This window comes from Brienomyrus brachyistius, chromosome 12, assembly GCF_023856365.1.
Source record: "Brienomyrus brachyistius isolate T26 chromosome 12, BBRACH_0.4, whole genome shotgun sequence".
NCBI classification, from domain to species: domain Eukaryota; kingdom Metazoa; phylum Chordata; class Actinopteri; order Osteoglossiformes; family Mormyridae; genus Brienomyrus; species Brienomyrus brachyistius.
The window spans coordinates 25,368,435-25,386,768 of NC_064544.1; the positions used below are offsets into that span (position 1 = coordinate 25,368,435).

An 18,334-nucleotide genomic window follows, 5' to 3' on the forward strand; every position below is an offset into this window, starting at 1 on the left:
ATTATGTATAAGAGTCTAGTTCGCTTAAGTATTTCGTTTCATATTACACAAGAGCTAAATAAGCTATAAAATTGTTTACACACCTGTACACCTCAAAGTGAAAAAAAAATTGAGTTAATCAATCATAAGCCTTAATTTCAATATATTAAAACGGCAAATAAGTCCTTATGAATACCGTATGATAACTAGCAATTATTGGGATACAAAATAGGTTTTAGTTAACATTTCAATTCCGTCCTTCATGCGCGGTTATCCATCTTTCTGGACGAGAAGCTGTTCATGTCCTTAACTGTTCCCCCTCGAGTCGAATAATTGTTGGTCGGTTTTGGAACTACGCACAAACACGGTGGTGTCCGGTACACGGCGGTGCACGTCGGCGTGTAGCAGCCCACACGCGCGTGTGCAGACGCCTCCGGTCCCAGTCCTGGCCACGGGAGCGCGGCTAACTAGCTAAGCAGCTAGCAGAAAGCGAAGCGCGCACAGGCAAACTTTTACCGAAAACACGGAGACCAAGAAGGAGGCACAATAGCAGCCCAAAGTTAAACGGACCCGGTCACGTCGTTTTTAAAAAAATAACACTTTAATTGTGTATAATCGGTTATTTGTAACTTAGTTAAAGAGAAACAAAACGGGGAGGGGGTGTTCATTTCCCAGCATACTTATTGTACTCGCGTCGTTGTCTGGCGAGGCACAGTGATCCTAGAGCTAGCCAGGCTGTACCCCGAGCGAAGCAGGAGAGCGGACGGCTCCGTGCTGAGAGCCGCAGCGGGGCAAGGCGTTTCAACGGCGATCCACGGGATGCCAACAAACTGCCCAGGGGACACAAAGAAGGCGCGGCCTCGTAGCCCGCACCCAACATAAACCCGTTAATTAAACCTCGCTGAACTATTTTCACTTTAACTCCGCTGCCACAGTCACCGCCGCCACCGCCAACCCCGACTCTCAGACTTACCCTGTGACAACAGGCGCCATCTTCCACAAACTCTCACACAAACTCTAACACTCGCGAGATCCCTGCTCTGCTAGAGCAACGGACCGACGAGACAACAACACGCAGACTGGGGACGGAGGGAGAGGGGGGCGACAGAGGAAGACGGGGGAGAGAGAGTGAGAGAAAAGGGCAAGCGCCACAACAACAGGCGTGGGAAACTTAAGAAATCACGCGAGACTACGAAAACTCTCACAATAAACCATAATGGAGCGAACCTTGTGGCATCGCGAGATGTGCGCGCTGTTGTTTTAGTGCATTTTATGGTGCTATAATGTATTCCCACTTGTTTTGGGTGCAATAAATTATGCCACCGATCGGAACAACGTTTGCCTCGAAATTTCACATAATTACTACAAAAACCGTACACTTTCCCAGGCAAATGCTGCCAAACTCCCGTAGAATACGTTTCTAAATCATTGAAAGAATAGTTTGTTTTGTTGATGAATGGTCAGTAAAAATATAGCGATAGACTATATATAGCAGCTGCACTGGTAATTAATGCAAGTGAACGGTTACAGGTGCAATTGAAAATGGCAAATACGTAACATTCGGGGGTTTAGGTATGAATGTGATTATAGATTTTAAAGAGTTTAAATCGCATTCTTGCAAATAATCTTTCGACTTGTCACTACTCATGTAATAGCCTCTAAACAAGTTCCAACATTTAGCTAAAATTTACAGAAAAAATTCAGTGCCATGTGTCAGAAAATACCTCCATGGTCTCGTGGGAACAAGAGAGAAGGGTGATTTATGTCGGTGTAATGCAGGGCTGTAATCCAATGAATCAAAGATCTGTTATCTTTTCTGGGAAATACCAAATCCAGGAATCCAGCGACCCTCTCACAGTGAGTATTTCAACAGAAAACAGAATCTATAACAATTGAAAACATCAGGGTCAGAAGTAAATTATAATTCTACACTGTTTAGGGTTTATACTGTGTTTCCTTGGCAATGCAGATATTAATATTTGCATAACTCTTGTGTGTGTCCTCATCTTGTTAGGCATTTTTTTATTACATTCGGTGGCTTACCTACTTTCCCTTTTCACAATTTCAGGTACAGTGTTCCACTTACTTGTTTGCATTTTGCTAAACTGCTTCAAAGATGTCAGAGATATTGCCATGGGTGTCATTTTCCCTGTCCATTGGTTTTTCAGATTTTACATGGATATTACTGTATAATGGTAAAGGCTATGGGACTTTGCAGATTTTTAGAAAATGAATATGGATCATGGTATAACTGTACTGGAAATAACAAGAATTCTAATGAGAATCACTCTGCTCAGTTGGTGAATCTGCCTTCTGCTAAAGTGCTATAAAATCTAGGGGTTTGAATTCCATTCAGACACTGACCAAGAGGGTAGGAGTTTTCTTCATAAGGTGTTTGTGAATGACTGCTGCTTGATTTGGGGGCTGCATGTCCAGGGCTGAGCCGAAAGAAAAGTTCCAAACATTTTATGTGGGAGTGAAGTTGTCTCAGTCTACAAATACCTGGATATTCCTTCCAATAACAAACGGGGCTGGTCTCACAATACATATATGCCTTGTACAAGAAGGGCCAAAGTTTTCTCCACCTACCGAGAAGACTGAGGTCCTTCGGTGTGTGCACGACACTGTTAAGGACATTCTGTGATATAGTTGTAGCATATGTGTAATATTCTACGCAGTAGTCTACTGGGGGTTCTCCCCATGTTGTCCTGGGGTTTCCTCCGGGTACTCCGGTTTCCCCCCACAGTCCAAAAACATGCTGAGGCTAATTGGAGTTGCTAAATTGCCCGTAGGAGTGTATGTGTGAGTGACTGGTGTGTGAGTGATCCCTGCAATGGGCTGCCCCCCCCATCCTGGGTTGTTCCCTGCCTCATGCCCATTGCTTCCGAGATAGGCTCCGGACCTCCCGCGACCCAGTAGGATAAGCGGTTTGGAAAATGAATGAATGAATGAATGAATGAATAGTCTACTGGGGTTGCTGGGGCTCAGAGAGGGACAGGAAGAGACAAATTGGCTAGGAGTACTGACTTTGTCCTGGGCTGCTCTTTGGACTCCACTGAGGAGGTGGATGAAAGGAGGGTGTTGGCCAAACTTACATCAATCGTGGACAATCCCTCTCTCCCCCTGCATGTGACAGTGGGAGTGTTACGCAGCTCCTTCGACAACAGACTACTAGACCCAAAAGGTAAGAAGAAACGCTTTCACAGGTGCTTCATTTCATTTGCCATTAGACTCTATAACACCACAGTCAACTAAAGTCCATTGATTTCTCCATATGAATGTGCATTACACATGAATGCTCTTTACATCTGTGCAATATACACTGCATATATGTAATTTCAATATTTATATCCACTGGGTGCAATACCTATATTATTTATATCCAAGTAAACTAAAGTTTCTGTCCTGTACCATTATTAGGTATGGAATGTCACTACACATGAATGTCCATCACATCTATGCAATAACCACAGTATGTGTACAATATGTGTAATTGTATACACAATTCATAATTTCATATTTTTTTATTTTTTATTGCTATTTATTTATGTTTGGCTGTTGTAACGAGCAAATTTCTCTGGTGTAGGATCAGTAAAGTATTATCTTATGCTGAAAACATACACCACATGAAACAACACTACCATATTTCACTGTATTATATTGTAGCACCGGCCGTGTTATCCTTATTGTTAATAGTTGCATTTCCTTATCGCACGTGTGTGTTTTGCCCATGTCTTGTGTGTACCCGGTCCGATCCTCGTGTTTAATTAGCTTATGTAAATCTCCCACCATGTGTGCATCTTGCAGTTCAACTTCGGACAACCTTGTGTTTCTGTTGTGTGTAATTGGTTCGGTGCTTGTTGGCTGCCTGATGTATTCCTTTTAAGGACTGCCAGTAAAGAGCATGTTCTCCCCGGCAAGCGAGTCTCTGTGTCTCTCTCTGCTCCCATGATGCCTTTGTCCACCCAACGGCACAATATTAAAGTTTTAGTTCTGAAAGAAGTTACTTCCCTGCATCATAATATGCATACAGTTTAATTGTATTTTAATGAGGCTGTTTTTTTAGTGTCAAGGCTTTTAAAAATGTATTTTGGTGATGAAGAATATGAATTTATTTATGTGACGAAAAATGAGTCAATGTTTTATTTCATTACTGATTCCTGCAAGCAATTTATGGCAATTTGTGTTACATTTATACATGTACATAGTTATAAATTTGTTTTTAATGTAAAAGATTTCTTAAGTGTCCAGTGAAAATAAAATTAAATGAAGCTTGATTTGTCATTTGTACAAGTACATGTACATTGAATTTCTTCTTTCCACATATCCCATCTTGCTGTTCAGGGGGGCAAAAGTATTAAGACACCTGGTCATTACACCTACTGGAAATTTTATGACATCCCTTTTTAAATCCATAGGCATCAATATGGAGTTGGTCCCCCCTCTTCCATCCATCCATCCATTTTCTGCTGCTTATCCATTGTCAGATCAATGCCAAGGCCTCCCTTTCACCATCCACCTCCTTCAGCTCCACCAAGGTGTTCCCAGGCCAGACAAGAGATATAATCTCTCCAACGTGTCCTGGGTCTGCCCCCGGGCCTCCTCCCAGTTGGACATGCCCAAAACACCTCCCCATGGAGCCGTCCATGAGGCATCCTAGATAGGTGCCGAACCAGCTCAACTGGCTTCTTTTGACGCAAAGGAGTAGTGGCTCTACTTTGAACCCCTCCTGAATGTCCGAGCTCCTCACCCTATCTTTAAGGCTGAGCCCAGACACCCTGTGGAGGAAACTTATTTCTGCTGTTTGTATCCGCGGTCTCATTCTTTCAGTCACTACCCAAAGCTCCATACTTAAACTCCTCCACCAGAGGCAGCAACCCAGCCCTCATCAGGAGAGGGCAATCCATCTTTTTCTGGTCGAAAACCATGGCCTCAGACTTGGAGGTACTGATCCTCATCCCGGCCGCCTCACACTCAGCTGCAAACCACCCCAGTGCATCTTGCAGGTCCAACAGGACCACATCATCTGCAAAAAGACATGATCCTGAGCCCCAGAACCAGATCCCCTACACCCTTTGGCTACACCTAGAAATTCTACCCATAAAAGTTATGAACATAATCAGTGACAAACGGCAGCCCTGGTGGGGTCCAATGCAAACTAAGGGCTCGCTCCATGTGTACAGGGACCTGATGACCTGCAACAACGTTCCCCCTGCCCCATACTCCTGAAGCACCTCCCACAGGACCTTCCGAGGGACATGATCGTATGCCTTTTCCAAGTCCAGAAAACACATATAAACTAGTTGGGCAAATTCCTATGAACCCTCCAGTAACCTTGTGAGGGTGTATTGCTGGTCCAGTGTTCTGTGGCCAGAACAGAATTTGCATTGTTCCCCCTGGATCCGAGGTTCGACCAACAGGTGGACCCTCCTATCCAGTACCCCATCATAGACCTTACCAGGAAGGCTGAGGAGTGTGATCCCCCTGAAGTTGGGACACATCCTCTGGTCCCCTTTCTTGAAGATTGGGACCACTACCCCAGTCTGCAAATCCAAAGGCACACACAATATTGAAGAGGCATATCAGCCAAGACAGCCCAACAACATCTTTCAAGAATTCAGGGCAAATTTCATCTACCCTCGGAGCCTTACCACAGAAGAGTTTTTTGACTTAGCCCTAGAGATAGGCAAGTCCTTAGTCTTTCAGCTCTACTTCCTCCAAGGAAGGTATATCAGTGGGATTCAGGACATCTTCAAAACATTCCTTCCACCGCCAAACTATATCCCCAGTTGAGGTCATCAGTTCTCCAACCCTGCTATAATCAATATGAGTAAAGCCCTGTTTTCCCCTCCTGAGTCACCTGGCAGTTTGTCAGAACCTTTTCGAGGCCAATTGACGGTTTTTCTCCATAGCCTCAACAAACTCCCCGTACACCCAAAATTTTGCTTCAGCAACTGCCAAAGCTGCTTTCCGGCTAGCCTGCCCGTACCTGACAGCTGCTTCGGGAGTCCCACAGGCTAAGTAAGCTTGGAAGGCCTTCTTTTGTCTGACATCTCCTTTTACCTTTGGTGTCCACCACTGGGTTTGGGGATTGCCACCACAACAGGCAGCAACATCCTTGTAGTCACAGTTCTGCAATACCACCTCAGCAATGGAGTTACGAAACATAGCCCATTCAGGCTCAATGTCCCCTAACTCCCTCAGGATGTAATAGAAGAACGGCCGGAGGTGCAAGTTAAAGACCTCCCAGACAGGGGCCTCTGCCAAATGCTCCCAGCATACCCGAACTATGCATTTGGATCTACCAGGTCTATCCGGCATCTTCCCACTGCCAATGGATCTAACTCAGCCCCAGGTTGTTATCAGTTGACACCTCAGCTCCTCTCTTCACCCAAGTGTCCAAGACAAGCAGAGGCAGATCCGATGATACAATTACAAAATTGATCATCAAACTGCGTCTTAGGGGGCTGTAGTGCCAGGTGCACTTATGAACAGCTTTATGTTTGAACATGGTGCTCATTATGGACAAACTGTGGTCAGCACAGAAGTCCAGTAACTGATCACTGCTCAGGTTACGATCAGGCAGGCCAACCACACCCTTCCAGGTTTCACTGTCATTACCCATGTGTGCATTAAAGTCCCCTAGTAGAACAATGGAGTCCCCAGAAGGGGCGCCTGCCAGCACCCCCACCAAGATGACTAGATACTCTGGACTGGTGTTCGGTGCATATGCATAGACAGAGCCTGTCCCCTGACTCGAAGTCAAAGGGAGCCAACCCCCTAGTTCACCGGGCGCCGGAGGAGGAGGAAGAGACCGGCAATCGCCCCAACAATCGCCCTGGGGGCGTGTTCCATCGTCCCCACCGCTTCTCTTCCTGGAGAGGATCAGGAGTGTATCCCAATCACCCCGGACGTCCCCAGCGCTACGAAGCTGTCTCCCAGGGCAGCTTCCCCTATCCAGAGAACACGCCGGGCCGTTGAGCAGCTTGAGCAGCCGCCTCCGCTGCTCACTGCAACCGCCGGACCAGAGGAGCTCCCTCCGCTCCTGCCGCCCGCGGACCCCGCTCCTGTGCAGCCGCCGCCGCCCGTGGACCCCGCTCCCGTGAAGGCGCCCTCTCCGCCTACAGCAGCTCCCGAGGCACCCCCTCCGCCTGCAGCAGCTCCTGAGGCGCCCCCTCCGCCTGCAGCAGCTCCAGTCTCTTCTGCCCTAGTCCCCGAGGAGGTCCCAGAGGACTCCATCTTGGCTCCTCCCTCTCCGGAGGTGGAGGAGCTTGAATGGGACCCCTCGGGGTATCAAAATATTAACCACTTTGTAAAAGTGTATATAACATTTACAGCAGTTTTAAGAAAAAAACAAAAACAATTTGTATAACAGTTTGTAACTGACAATTTATGTCATTGAAATCAACTGTTTAGCATCAAACCAGATAACAAGCTGCAGAACAATCTCAAACCTCAACCTAGGCATTTTCACCAGAACTTGGTAACAATGAAATGTGTCTCTCACAATCTAACACACAAGTTTGTTTTTGAGAGATTGTAATTTGGGGGAAAACCTGTAAACATCTAGTTCCAAGAAGAGCTTCTGAAATGTCTCAAACGTGTTCCTCAGTTGTTTGGGATAGGTGAGGTTTAGTGCATATGTGAATCCAAGAAGAATTGCGCAGGCTCTAGTCAGATTTCCCCAGCCAGTCATGACTTGCACACCCTCCAAGACAATGCTAAAGTCCTCCTGGTCATTCTTCTTGCAGACAGTAATTTTCATTACATGCTGTAGTAGACTTTGCTGCACATCCTTATTGTCACACTGTAAAACAAACATAACATTTTATTATGAAAATCTGTTATTTATGCAGTTAATTTGTGTAAGATGTTCAAACTAGTTTTTCCTCATAAGAACTTAAAATGCAGATACATCAAGGAAGTACAGTAAACCATTTCTAGGTTCATATCTTTGTAACATTGTAAAACACTAACTCCCCAAAACTTGTTTCTCTTGAGACTGACACTACAACAAACTCAAGTATACTATGGCTAATGGCGGACAGGATGTTTTCAGAAATGTTGACAATGTTTAATTTATTTAATTTATATTGCTGACACTAGTGCAAGAATTTTTTTACATGAGGAACGTACTTATGTTTAAGATGTATTTCTGTTTTTGTAAAGGAAAACAAATGCTAAATGCAGTTTTCTGCAAACAATAAATATCTGAATTAGTTTTAGACACTTACATTGTACTCCTGGATGAGGTCTACCTCCTTTTCACCCAAGTAATAGACCAAGGAACGGAGGACAACATCTCTTGTCTGTTCTATGTTTTGATGTGAGGTCTAAGCCACCAAAAGTGTAGAAATTAGTAATAGTACCCAATAATAATCAAGCAAATATCAGTCATATAATGATAAAAAATACCAACTAAAATACCTGCTGTATGGCACCCATTTTCTTCTTCAAAATCTGTCCGAGTGCTCCTCCTTTGCAGGAAAATATTGTGAAAAGTGTAGTAATCCTGTCACGCCCACACGGGCGGAGTCTACCAGAGTCATCACAGCGATCATAAGTGGCAAGCAGTCAAAAGACACTGACAGACCGAAGGACGCTGCGAAGTATTGAGCCAATGTCTTTGAGCCGTATTAAGCATTCTCTTGTCTCTCGTCTACCCGCTTTCCCATACCTGGTCCGTTTATCCTGTGTGTTTACCTTACCTTTTCCTCGTCCTCTTCCCAGACCCGTTCCCGAACCTAACCCGTCTACCCTGCTGAGACTGGCAAGTCCTGTTCCCGCTTCCCCGTGTGCTCTTGTCCCGTGTCTCCCTGTTGGACGGATTCCCCGGCTTCTGACCCACGTTTACGGACATTGACCATTCTCTTTGCTTTTCCCCATTAGAATTAGCGCTTCAGTGCTTTCATTAAAACTCGCTGTAGGTCGCATATCTGGATCCCTGTCCTTCTTCATCGGCCGGTATCACAGAATACTTCGCCTTAACAAGATGGATCCAGCGCACAGCGCAGCACTGGAGACGCGCTTGACTGCCGTTGAACAACTCTTAGCGATTCAAGCGGCTCAAGTTCCTCTGCCTGCATCCCCACCTCGGCCCTCCACTTCTGTCCCTATAGCACTGCCAGAACGCTATGACAGCAACCCCGACACATGTCGGGGTTTCCTCATGCAATGCAGAATCTATGTGGAGGAGCATCCCGAGATGTTCCGCACCCAAGCTGCCGAGGTGCGATTCGTTATCTCCCTCCTGACCGGCCGGGCTCGAGATTGGGTGACGGCGCTATGGGCCACTCAGAGCCCGCTCGTCGATTCTACCCGGGACTTGGAGGATTGGTGCGGTACCGTGGGGCTTGGCAACAGATACAAGGATCCCTCCAGACCCAGGCAGAGAAATGACGGACCCATGCCGACATGCGATGACGATTGCGACCTACATGTCGGGCTGGACAATTAGTTTGGCTCTCTACAAAGAACTTCCGAATACCGGGGTGTCATAAGCTGATCGCCAGATTCATCGGTCCCTTTCGCATCCTTCGTCAGGTGGGACCAGTGGCCGTCCGATTGCAGTTACCCAAGGTATATCGTATCTGTCCCACTTTTCATGTGTCCCTAATCAAACCCGTGAAGTTCAGCCCCTTACACCCGGAGATCGCCCCAATGATGGACCCTGCTGTTGAGGTAGAAGAGGAGACTCCCACCAACCAGATTCGGTCCATTGTGGATTCACGCCGGCGTCAGGGAAAGCTGCAGTACCTGGTTGACTGGGAGGGCAGTGGACCCGACGAGCACAGCTGGGTTCCCACCGGCTCCATCACGGATCCATTCTTCCTGACGGCTTTTCACTTGGCTCACCCCGTGAAACCGGCTCCGCGGCCGCGGGGTAGACCCCGTAAATGGCTTCGGCCTCCAGGAGGCGGCCGCCGGGGGGGGCAATGTCACACCCACACAGGCGGAGTCCACCAGAGGCGTCACAGTGATCCTAAGTGGCAAGCAGTCAAAAGATATAGACAGACCGAAGGACACTGCGTAGTATTGAGCCAATGTCTTTGAGCCTTACTAAGCATTCTCCTGTCTCTCGTCTACCCGCTTTCCTGTACCTGGTCCATTTATCCTGTGTGTTTACCTTACCTTTTCCTCGTCAGAGAGTAAGAGGATACCGCTTCTTTCAAAATGATTTATGACCTAAAGGTCATAAAGGTCACGGGGGGCGGAGTTTGGGGCGTGGTTGTGGTGGTACGATGTGACGTCATGGGAGAGGGATTTAAATAAATTATTTATTATTTAATAATTTATTATTATTTAAAATTATGTATTTATTATTATTATTTATTTTAAAAATTATAATTTTATATTGAGGAGAGTGCTTATGAGTGTGTATTATTTTTAAGTTATTTATTTATTATTTAAAAAATTATAATTTTATATTGAGGAGAGTGTGGGGTTTTGTCGGGCGCCGCCGGGGCTGAGCGGGGTGGGTTACCTGATGGAGCGTAAGCGTACGCTGTGCGGTACTGTGGTAAGGTCCCTGGGCTTTGGAGAATCAGCAAAGGACTCTGAGAGAGCGATGCTATGTGTCTGGTGCGGTACTGCGGTAAGGTCCCCACGACTTTGGATAATCCGCGGAGAGAGCGATGCCGGAGAGCTGAGAGCCGTGCTGCTCGAGTCTGATGCCAGAGAGCTGAGAGCCGTGCTGCACGAGTCTGATGCCGGAGAGCTGAGAGCCGTGCTGCGCGAGTCTGAGAGAAACTCTGAGAGAATGAGACTCTGGGAGAAAATGATAAAGTTGGAGCAAAGAATGAGAGGAGGCGGAGGGTCTGACGTCCAATAAAAACGCTTGGCGGTAGTTTTGACAGTGTATGTGTTTTTTTCCTCACGCAACCGTTTGTATTACATTAGCGTATGGGGCCGCACTTTTGTACATCCCGGTAGGTCAAATCCCGGTCATCTCTAATAACTTGGGCCATACATCAAGTTGGACATTTTGTCTCCCAGTAAATTCTGTTTGAAGTTTTGTTTTTCATATATGACCGCGCACAAGTACAGATATGGGGTTAAAAGAGAAACGCGGCGACGAACATAAACCATCCGCAGATAATTTTATTACGTCGAGCGGGGGGGTTTTCCTCCTATGTTAAAGAGGCACGAGGCCTTACCATCCGTACCATGCCCCCACCAGCAGGCCGTGGAGAATATAGGGAGCTTTGCGCTGTAGGGCCAACACTAATTTTTTTAAAAATACAGACATGTCCAGCACTCCCGAAATGAAAGATTCAACCTCACCTTCTAAGACTCAGCAGGAGCAGGAGGCTGTTATGCGGCCTCCGGGGGCTCCCAGGAAGATTCGTACGCCATGTAGACGGGTACCTATGATGCAACCGTCGGAAGACCCGAGGGCTACCTGGGAGCTGCCCAACGGGGATATACTGATCTGCCTCTTTGACAACGTTGCGGAGGAACTGCGCGTCTTTCAGGTCACCGGAGATGGCCCAGACGCCGGGAAAGACGACCCGCATCTGGCGACTTTTTCCGAAACGGAATGGGGAAACTTGAAGACTGTTGTTACCCCGATGATGGAGGAGAGCACCGACCCCGACTTTCAGCCGGACAATGGTAGAATGGAGATTCACTATAGAGATGCTGGCAATGGTAAACAACGTACCACCTTTATGACCGGGGAGCTGGACAAGAGAATGCTGAATATATGGCAGCTACCTAAATAACCCCCCAAAAGCCCTACTGAGCATGGAGCCCAACCCACGCCCGTACATCATGGGGCTCCCTGTAAAACCGGGGAGCTCATGTCCCGCCTGACTGGTGTACATCTATCATGCCTGATTTGTACCTCGCATATCTGCGCATGTGCAGCACTACATCTATCATGCCTGATTTGTACCTCGCATATCTGCGCATGTGCAGCACTACATCTATCATGCCTGATTTGTACCTCGCACATCTGCTCATGTTTTAAGAACCTAAATAGCGGCTAGAAATGACCGACCAGGTAGGCAGAAGTCTGCTTTTCTTATCTCACAAGTCATGGAAGGGTAGGATGGGGGACACATAAGTGTGGGGTAGGAACTGTGGAATCAGGCAGGGGTGTAAGAATTTAGGATATAGTCCTGTTATTTTAAAGAAGGTGTACATGATTATTTAATTACATTTAAAATCAACCAGTAAGCTGCATTTAGCACCATGCTGCAAATACACATTAAAAACTTTAAAGAATGGTAATATAACTTGACCATAGTTTTTAGTTACACAAATATTTTAAGACGTAACATGAAAGTTTTTCAAAGTAAGATGTACAAATGTTTTAAAATGTAACATGAAAGTTTTTCAAAGTAAGATGTACAGATGTTTTAAGATGTAAGATGTTTGGGTGTTTTACAAAAACATTTTGTTATGTGTTTGCAGCCCAAACGTATTTTTTAAATGTACAAAGTTTTATGCATTCATTTTGTGAATTAGTTTTGAAATCTAATATGAACATGGCTTTTATTTTACAAAAGCAAAGTTGTAAAAATTTTGTAGGCTTTTTATCAAAGGAGATTTTGTTAATGTAACATGAAGTTTTTTTTTATTTCAAAGTTACACAAGCGTTTTAAAATGTATGATTTATACGTGTGTTGTATTTTTCAAGCTTGTACAAAAATGTTTATGTACATTTATCAAATGAGTTTTTAAAATGTACCATGACCGGGTGTTTTATTATTCAAAATAAAAGTTGTACATATGTTTTGTTATATGTATGCAGCACGGTTGTGTTTTTAAAATGTACTAATTTTGTGGGGTGGTGGGAATAAAGCGTATTTAAAGGGGTACCTCTCATGGAATCTACCAATCTTTACCAACTGATGAGCCCTGAGCCACATGGGGACTGAGGGTTTTAACCGTGAGACTCGACACCTAGGCATTAGATCCTTATGTCAGCAGTGGTCCCCATGCATGTACACAGTGTAGGGTCAGGTCCAGAGAAAGCTGTTACTACGAGTGCAGCTGATTAATAGCATTTAATTTATAACAGTAGGAGCTAGTAAACTGCATTTAGCACTCGCATTAAAACACGTTAAAGACTTTAAAGAATAAAGCCTTAGTTATTTTTTAATAAAGATGGCTTTTCAGTAAATGTTGGCTTTCCTACAAGGTGACCCCCGAGGCCTATGCTTATAGTATCCGGGTGCCTGATTTGAGATGCTTACTGAGGATGCCATGTTAACACCGGTAACTGAGCTGCACCATGTGTCACACTTAATGAAACTTAGTCCTAATTCAACAGAACCAGTCGTCATCCACTTTGCAGTGAGATTTCTGAGCGAAAAGTGAGCGAAGTTTCATTTTCTTACTTTACCACCTATCCGTTAGTAAGGTAAATGGAGGCGATAATATGTCGGACACATCAATGGCACTGAGCGCGAGGGAATGTGCGGTGTGGCGCGAGCTGCTAGCTGATGTAACAATGCGAACAGTGGGGCTCTTACGTTTTTAAGATGCGGCTAACTATCCCCGAGACACTTTAGCCAGGTTCGTGTACATTTGCTCTTAAAGCTGCTGTCAACGCCAGGAGGGAGCTGGCTAGCAATAACATTTTTAGCTGGTCTTAAAGCTTGCTGTATTTTTCAATCAATACATACACGGTTTAGAAGAAAACCTAATCAACATTTAAATAAATAAAAAATAAACGTACAAAACTATTGACATCCACCAGAAGCATGTGCATATTTTTCAGGTTTGCATGTTGTGTGTGGTTGTCTAACCACCATCGGCCTAGGTGACGGAGAAGCGTACGGTCGTAAACTGCATGCGCTTATGCCAACAGGTGTTTAAGTAGCTACAAACATAGACACTTTCTTTAACATAAAACATTTAAAGGCACATTCTGTTTTGTCGACATTCTTAATTTTATTCAAGTAGCCTCTAATCACCTTACACTTGTTCTATTTTACTGTAGAGTATTTTAAAACAATGTCACTGAAATGTCACCATATGTCAAAGCTAACAAGGTAACATGATTGTATCAGCGGAACAAAAAGCCGTCGCTTGGATATGTATAGACAGATCATGTGTTGCTCAGCAAATCGACAGCATTTTGAAATCTATTTGTATTTAGACAAATATATTGGGAATGAAGCGTCGCGTTTTAAGAGGTAGACGTTGAGGCAGAATTTAATTTGGTCACAAATGTATTTTTCTTCTGCAGCTAGAAGTGTCGTCTGAGCCTGATTTTACCTGGCATGTCGGTATGAGATTCTTGTAGTAGAAGTTATGTGAATTGCAGTACTCTGAAATTAAGTGATATGTGTATTAGAATCATGAAGTGTCATCTTCCTTTTATTTTAGGTTCGCCCCGGGCATTTTTATGAACTGTATTGTAATATCAGACAGTGTGTGTCATGAATTTCTGAAGGCATGTTATATATGACCATTTCTTGGAAACGTCTCTTGTACAGTAGTTGCAGTTTGTCAGGACAAGAGTGTTTGGCTAATGTGACATGCTGAACAAGTCCTGTGATTAAAGCATGTCTGCTGCTTAAAACATTGTGTTGTATGCTGAAGGTTTCTTGCCGGTACATGTTGAATTACCGTTACATTAGAATATTCAAGTATTATTTTTTAAATCATTTAACGAAATAGGTATTTATCTCATCATTGATGACTGTGGTCCACCTGTATGACAAGTAACCTGTCCCGGACAGAGGTTTCTTCAAGGCCTGTTGTGGGAACCCCATGGTGTAGCATTATGAGAAAGTATACAGGGAGTAGTACAAATGAGCAGTCGCCCTGCCCCTCTTTTACTCATTTTGGAAGCTTAAATTACTAAATTGTGTCTTTAATGCTAATCTGTATGATTCTATGGTCTGAGTGAGTCTCCAGTACTACATGAATGGTAAACTTAACAACTCTACTTCTCTTAGCTTAATAATATTTTCTTTCTTGAGTTGAATTAGTTTGTGTCTAATTTTCATTTGATTGATTTTCTGCACATTTGGATTATTTATTTGCCCCCCTTGTTTTAAAGGCTAGAGGGGGTCTGTGCTTGTGAATCATACAGATTAGCATTAAAGACACAATTTAGTAATTTAAGCTTCCAAAATGAGTAAAAGAGGGGCAGGGCGACTGCTCATTTGTACTACTCCCTGTATACTTTCTCATAATGCTACACCATGGGGTTCCCACAACAGGCCTTGAAGAAACCTCTGTCCGGGACAGGTTACTTGTCATACAGGTGGACCACAGTCATCAATGATGAGATAAATACCTATTTCGTTAAATGATTTAAAAAATAATACTTGAATATTCTAATGTAATGGTAATTCAACATGTACCGGCAAGAAACCTTCAGCATACAACACAATGTTTTAAGCAGCAGACATGCTTTAATCACAGGACTTGTTCAGCATGTCACATTAGCCAAACACTCTTGTCCTGACAAACTGCAACTACTGTACAAGAGACGTTTCCAAGAAATGGTCATATATAACATGCCTTCAGAAATTCATGACACACACTGTCTGATATTACAATACAGTTCATAAAAATGTCCGGGGCGAACCTAAAATAAAAGGAAGATGACACTTCATGATTCTAATACACATATCACTTAATTTCAGAGTACTGCAATTCACATAACTTCTACTACAAGAATCTCATACCGACATGCCAGGTAAAATCAGGCTCAGACGACACTTCTAGCTGCAGAAGAAAAATACATTTGTGACCAACTTAAATTCTGCTTCAACGTCTACCTCTTAAAACGCGACGCTTCATTCCCAATATATATTTGTCTAAATACAAATAGATTTCAAAATGCTGTCGATTTGCTGAGCAACACATGATCTGTCTATACATATCCAGGCGACGGCTTTTTGTTCCGCTGATACAATCATGTTACCTTGTTAGCTTTGACATATGGTGACATTTCAGTGACATTGTTTTAAAATACTCTACAGTAAAATAGAACAAGTGTAAGGTGATTAGAGGCTACTTGAATAAAATTAAGAATGTCGACAAAACAGAATGTGCCTTTAAATGTTTTATGTTAAAGAAAGTGTCTATGTTTGTAGCTACTTAAACACCTGTTGGCATAAGCGCATGCAGTTTACGACCGTACGCTTCTCCATCACCTAGGCCGATGGTGGTTAGACAACCACACACAACATGCAAACCTGAAAAATATGCACATGCTTCTGGTGGATGTCAATAGTTTTGTACGTTTATTTTTTATTTATTTAAATGTTGATTAGGTTTTCTTCTAAACCGTGTATGTATTGATTGAAAAATACAGCAAGCTTTAAGACCAGCTAAAAATGTTACTGCTAGCCAGCTCCCTCCTGGCGTTGACAGCAGCTTTAAGAGCAAATGTACACGAACCTGGCTAAAGTGTCTCGGGGATAGTTAGCCGCATCTTAAAAACGTAAGAGCCCCACTGTTCGCATTGTTACATCAGCTAGCAGCTCGCGCCACACCGCACACTCCCTCGCGCTCAGTGCCATTGACGTGTCCGACATCTTACCGCCTCCATTTACCTTACTAACGGATAGGTGGTAAAGTAAGAAAATGAAACTTCGCTCACTTTTCGCTCAGAAATCTCACTGCAAAGTGGATGACGACTGGTTCTGTTGAATTAGGACTAAGTTTCATTAAGTGTGACACATGGTGCAGCTCAGTTACCGGTGTTAACATGGCATCCTCAGTAAGCATCTCAAATCAGGCACCCGGATGCTATAAGCATAGGCCTCGGGGGTCACCTTGTAGGAAAGCCAACATTTACTGAAAAGCCATCTTTATTAAAAAATAACTAAGGCTTTATTCTTTAAAGTCTTTAACGTGTTTTAATGTGAGTGCTAAATGCAGTTTACTAGCTCCTACTGTTATAAATTAAATGCTATTAATCAGCTGCACTCGTAGTAACAGCTTTCTCTGGACCTGACCCTACACTGTGTACATGCATGGGGACCACTGCTGACATAAGGATCTAATGCCTAGGTGTCGAGTCTCACGGTTAAAACCCCCAGTCCCCATGTGGCTCAGGGCTCATCAGTTGGTAAAGATTGGTAGATTCCATGAGAGGTACCCCTTTAAATACGCTTTATTCCCACCAACCCATAAAATTAGTACATTTTAAAAACACAACCGTGCTGCATACATATAACAAAACATATGTACAACTTTTATTTTGAATAATAAAACACCCGGTCATGGTACATTTTAAAAACTCATTTGATAAATGTACATAAACATTTTTGTACAAGCTTGAAAAATACAACACACGTATAAATCATACATTTTAAAACGCTTGTGTAACTTTGAAATTAAAAAAAACTTCATGTTACATTAACAAAATCTCCTTTGATAAAAAGCCTACAAAATTTTTACAACTTTGCTTTTGTAAAATAAAAGCCATGTTCATATTAGATTTCAAAACTAATTCACAAAATGAATGCATAAAACTTTGTACATTTAAAAAATACGTTTGGGCTGCAAACACATAACAAAATGTTTTTGTAAAACACCCAAACATCTTACATCTTAAAACATCTGTACATCTTACTTTGAAAAACTTTCATGTTACATTTTAAAACATTTGTACATCTTACTTTGAAAAACTTTCATGTCACATTTTAAAACATTTGTACATCTTACTTTGAAAAACTTTCATGTCACATTTTAAAACATCTGTACATCTTACTTTGAAAAACTTTCATGTTACGTCTTAAAATATTTGTGTAACTAAAAACTATGGTCAAGTTATATTACCATTCTTTAAAGTTTTTAATGTGTATTTGCAGCATGGTGCTAAATGCAGCTTACTGGTTGCTATTAAATGTAATTAAATAATCATGTACACCTTCTTTAAAATAACAAGACTATATCCTAAATTCTTACACCCCTGCCTGATTCCACAGTTCCTACCCCACACTTATGTGTCCCCCATCCCACCCTTCCATGACTTGTGAGATAAGAAAAGCAGACTTCTGCCTGCCTGGTCGGTCATTTCTAGCCGCTATTTAGGTTCTTAAAACATGAGCAGATGTGCGAGGTACAAATCAGGCATGATAGATGTAGTGCTGCACATGCGCAGATATGCGAGGTACAAATCAGGCATGATAGATGTACACCAGTCAGGCGGGACATGGGCTCCCTGGTTTTACGGGGAGCCCCGTGATGTACGGGCGTGGGTTGGGCTCCATGCTCAGTAGGGCTTTTGGGGGGTTATTTAGGTAGCTGCCATATATTCAGCATTCTCTTGTCCAGCTCCCCGGTCATAAAGGTGGTACGTTGTTTACCATTGCCAGCATCTCTATAGTGCATCTCCATTCTACCAATGTCCGGCTGAAAGTCGGGGTCGGTGCTC

At 43.5% G+C, this 18,334-nt stretch overlaps 1 protein-coding gene across 3 annotated transcripts in view; it reads right to left on the reverse strand.

Annotated features, from left to right (window-relative positions):
* Window positions 1–1,161, reverse strand: part of rbpjb (recombination signal binding protein for immunoglobulin kappa J region b) — a 53,863-nt gene extending 52,702 nt beyond the window's left edge. The window contains exon 1 of one of the 3 annotated variants that reach the window (XM_048971899.1): window positions 953–1,161. In XM_048971899.1, the coding sequence (XP_048827856.1) occupies window positions 953–972 (20 nt within the window). In that variant the 5' untranslated portion in view covers window positions 973–1,161. Of the gene's footprint in view, window positions 1–659; window positions 921–952 lie in introns of those variants that run through there. The other 2 variants (XM_048971897.1, XM_048971900.1) reach the window with 2 other exon arrangements.
* Between the last annotated feature and the right edge of the window lie 17,173 nt (window positions 1,162–18,334).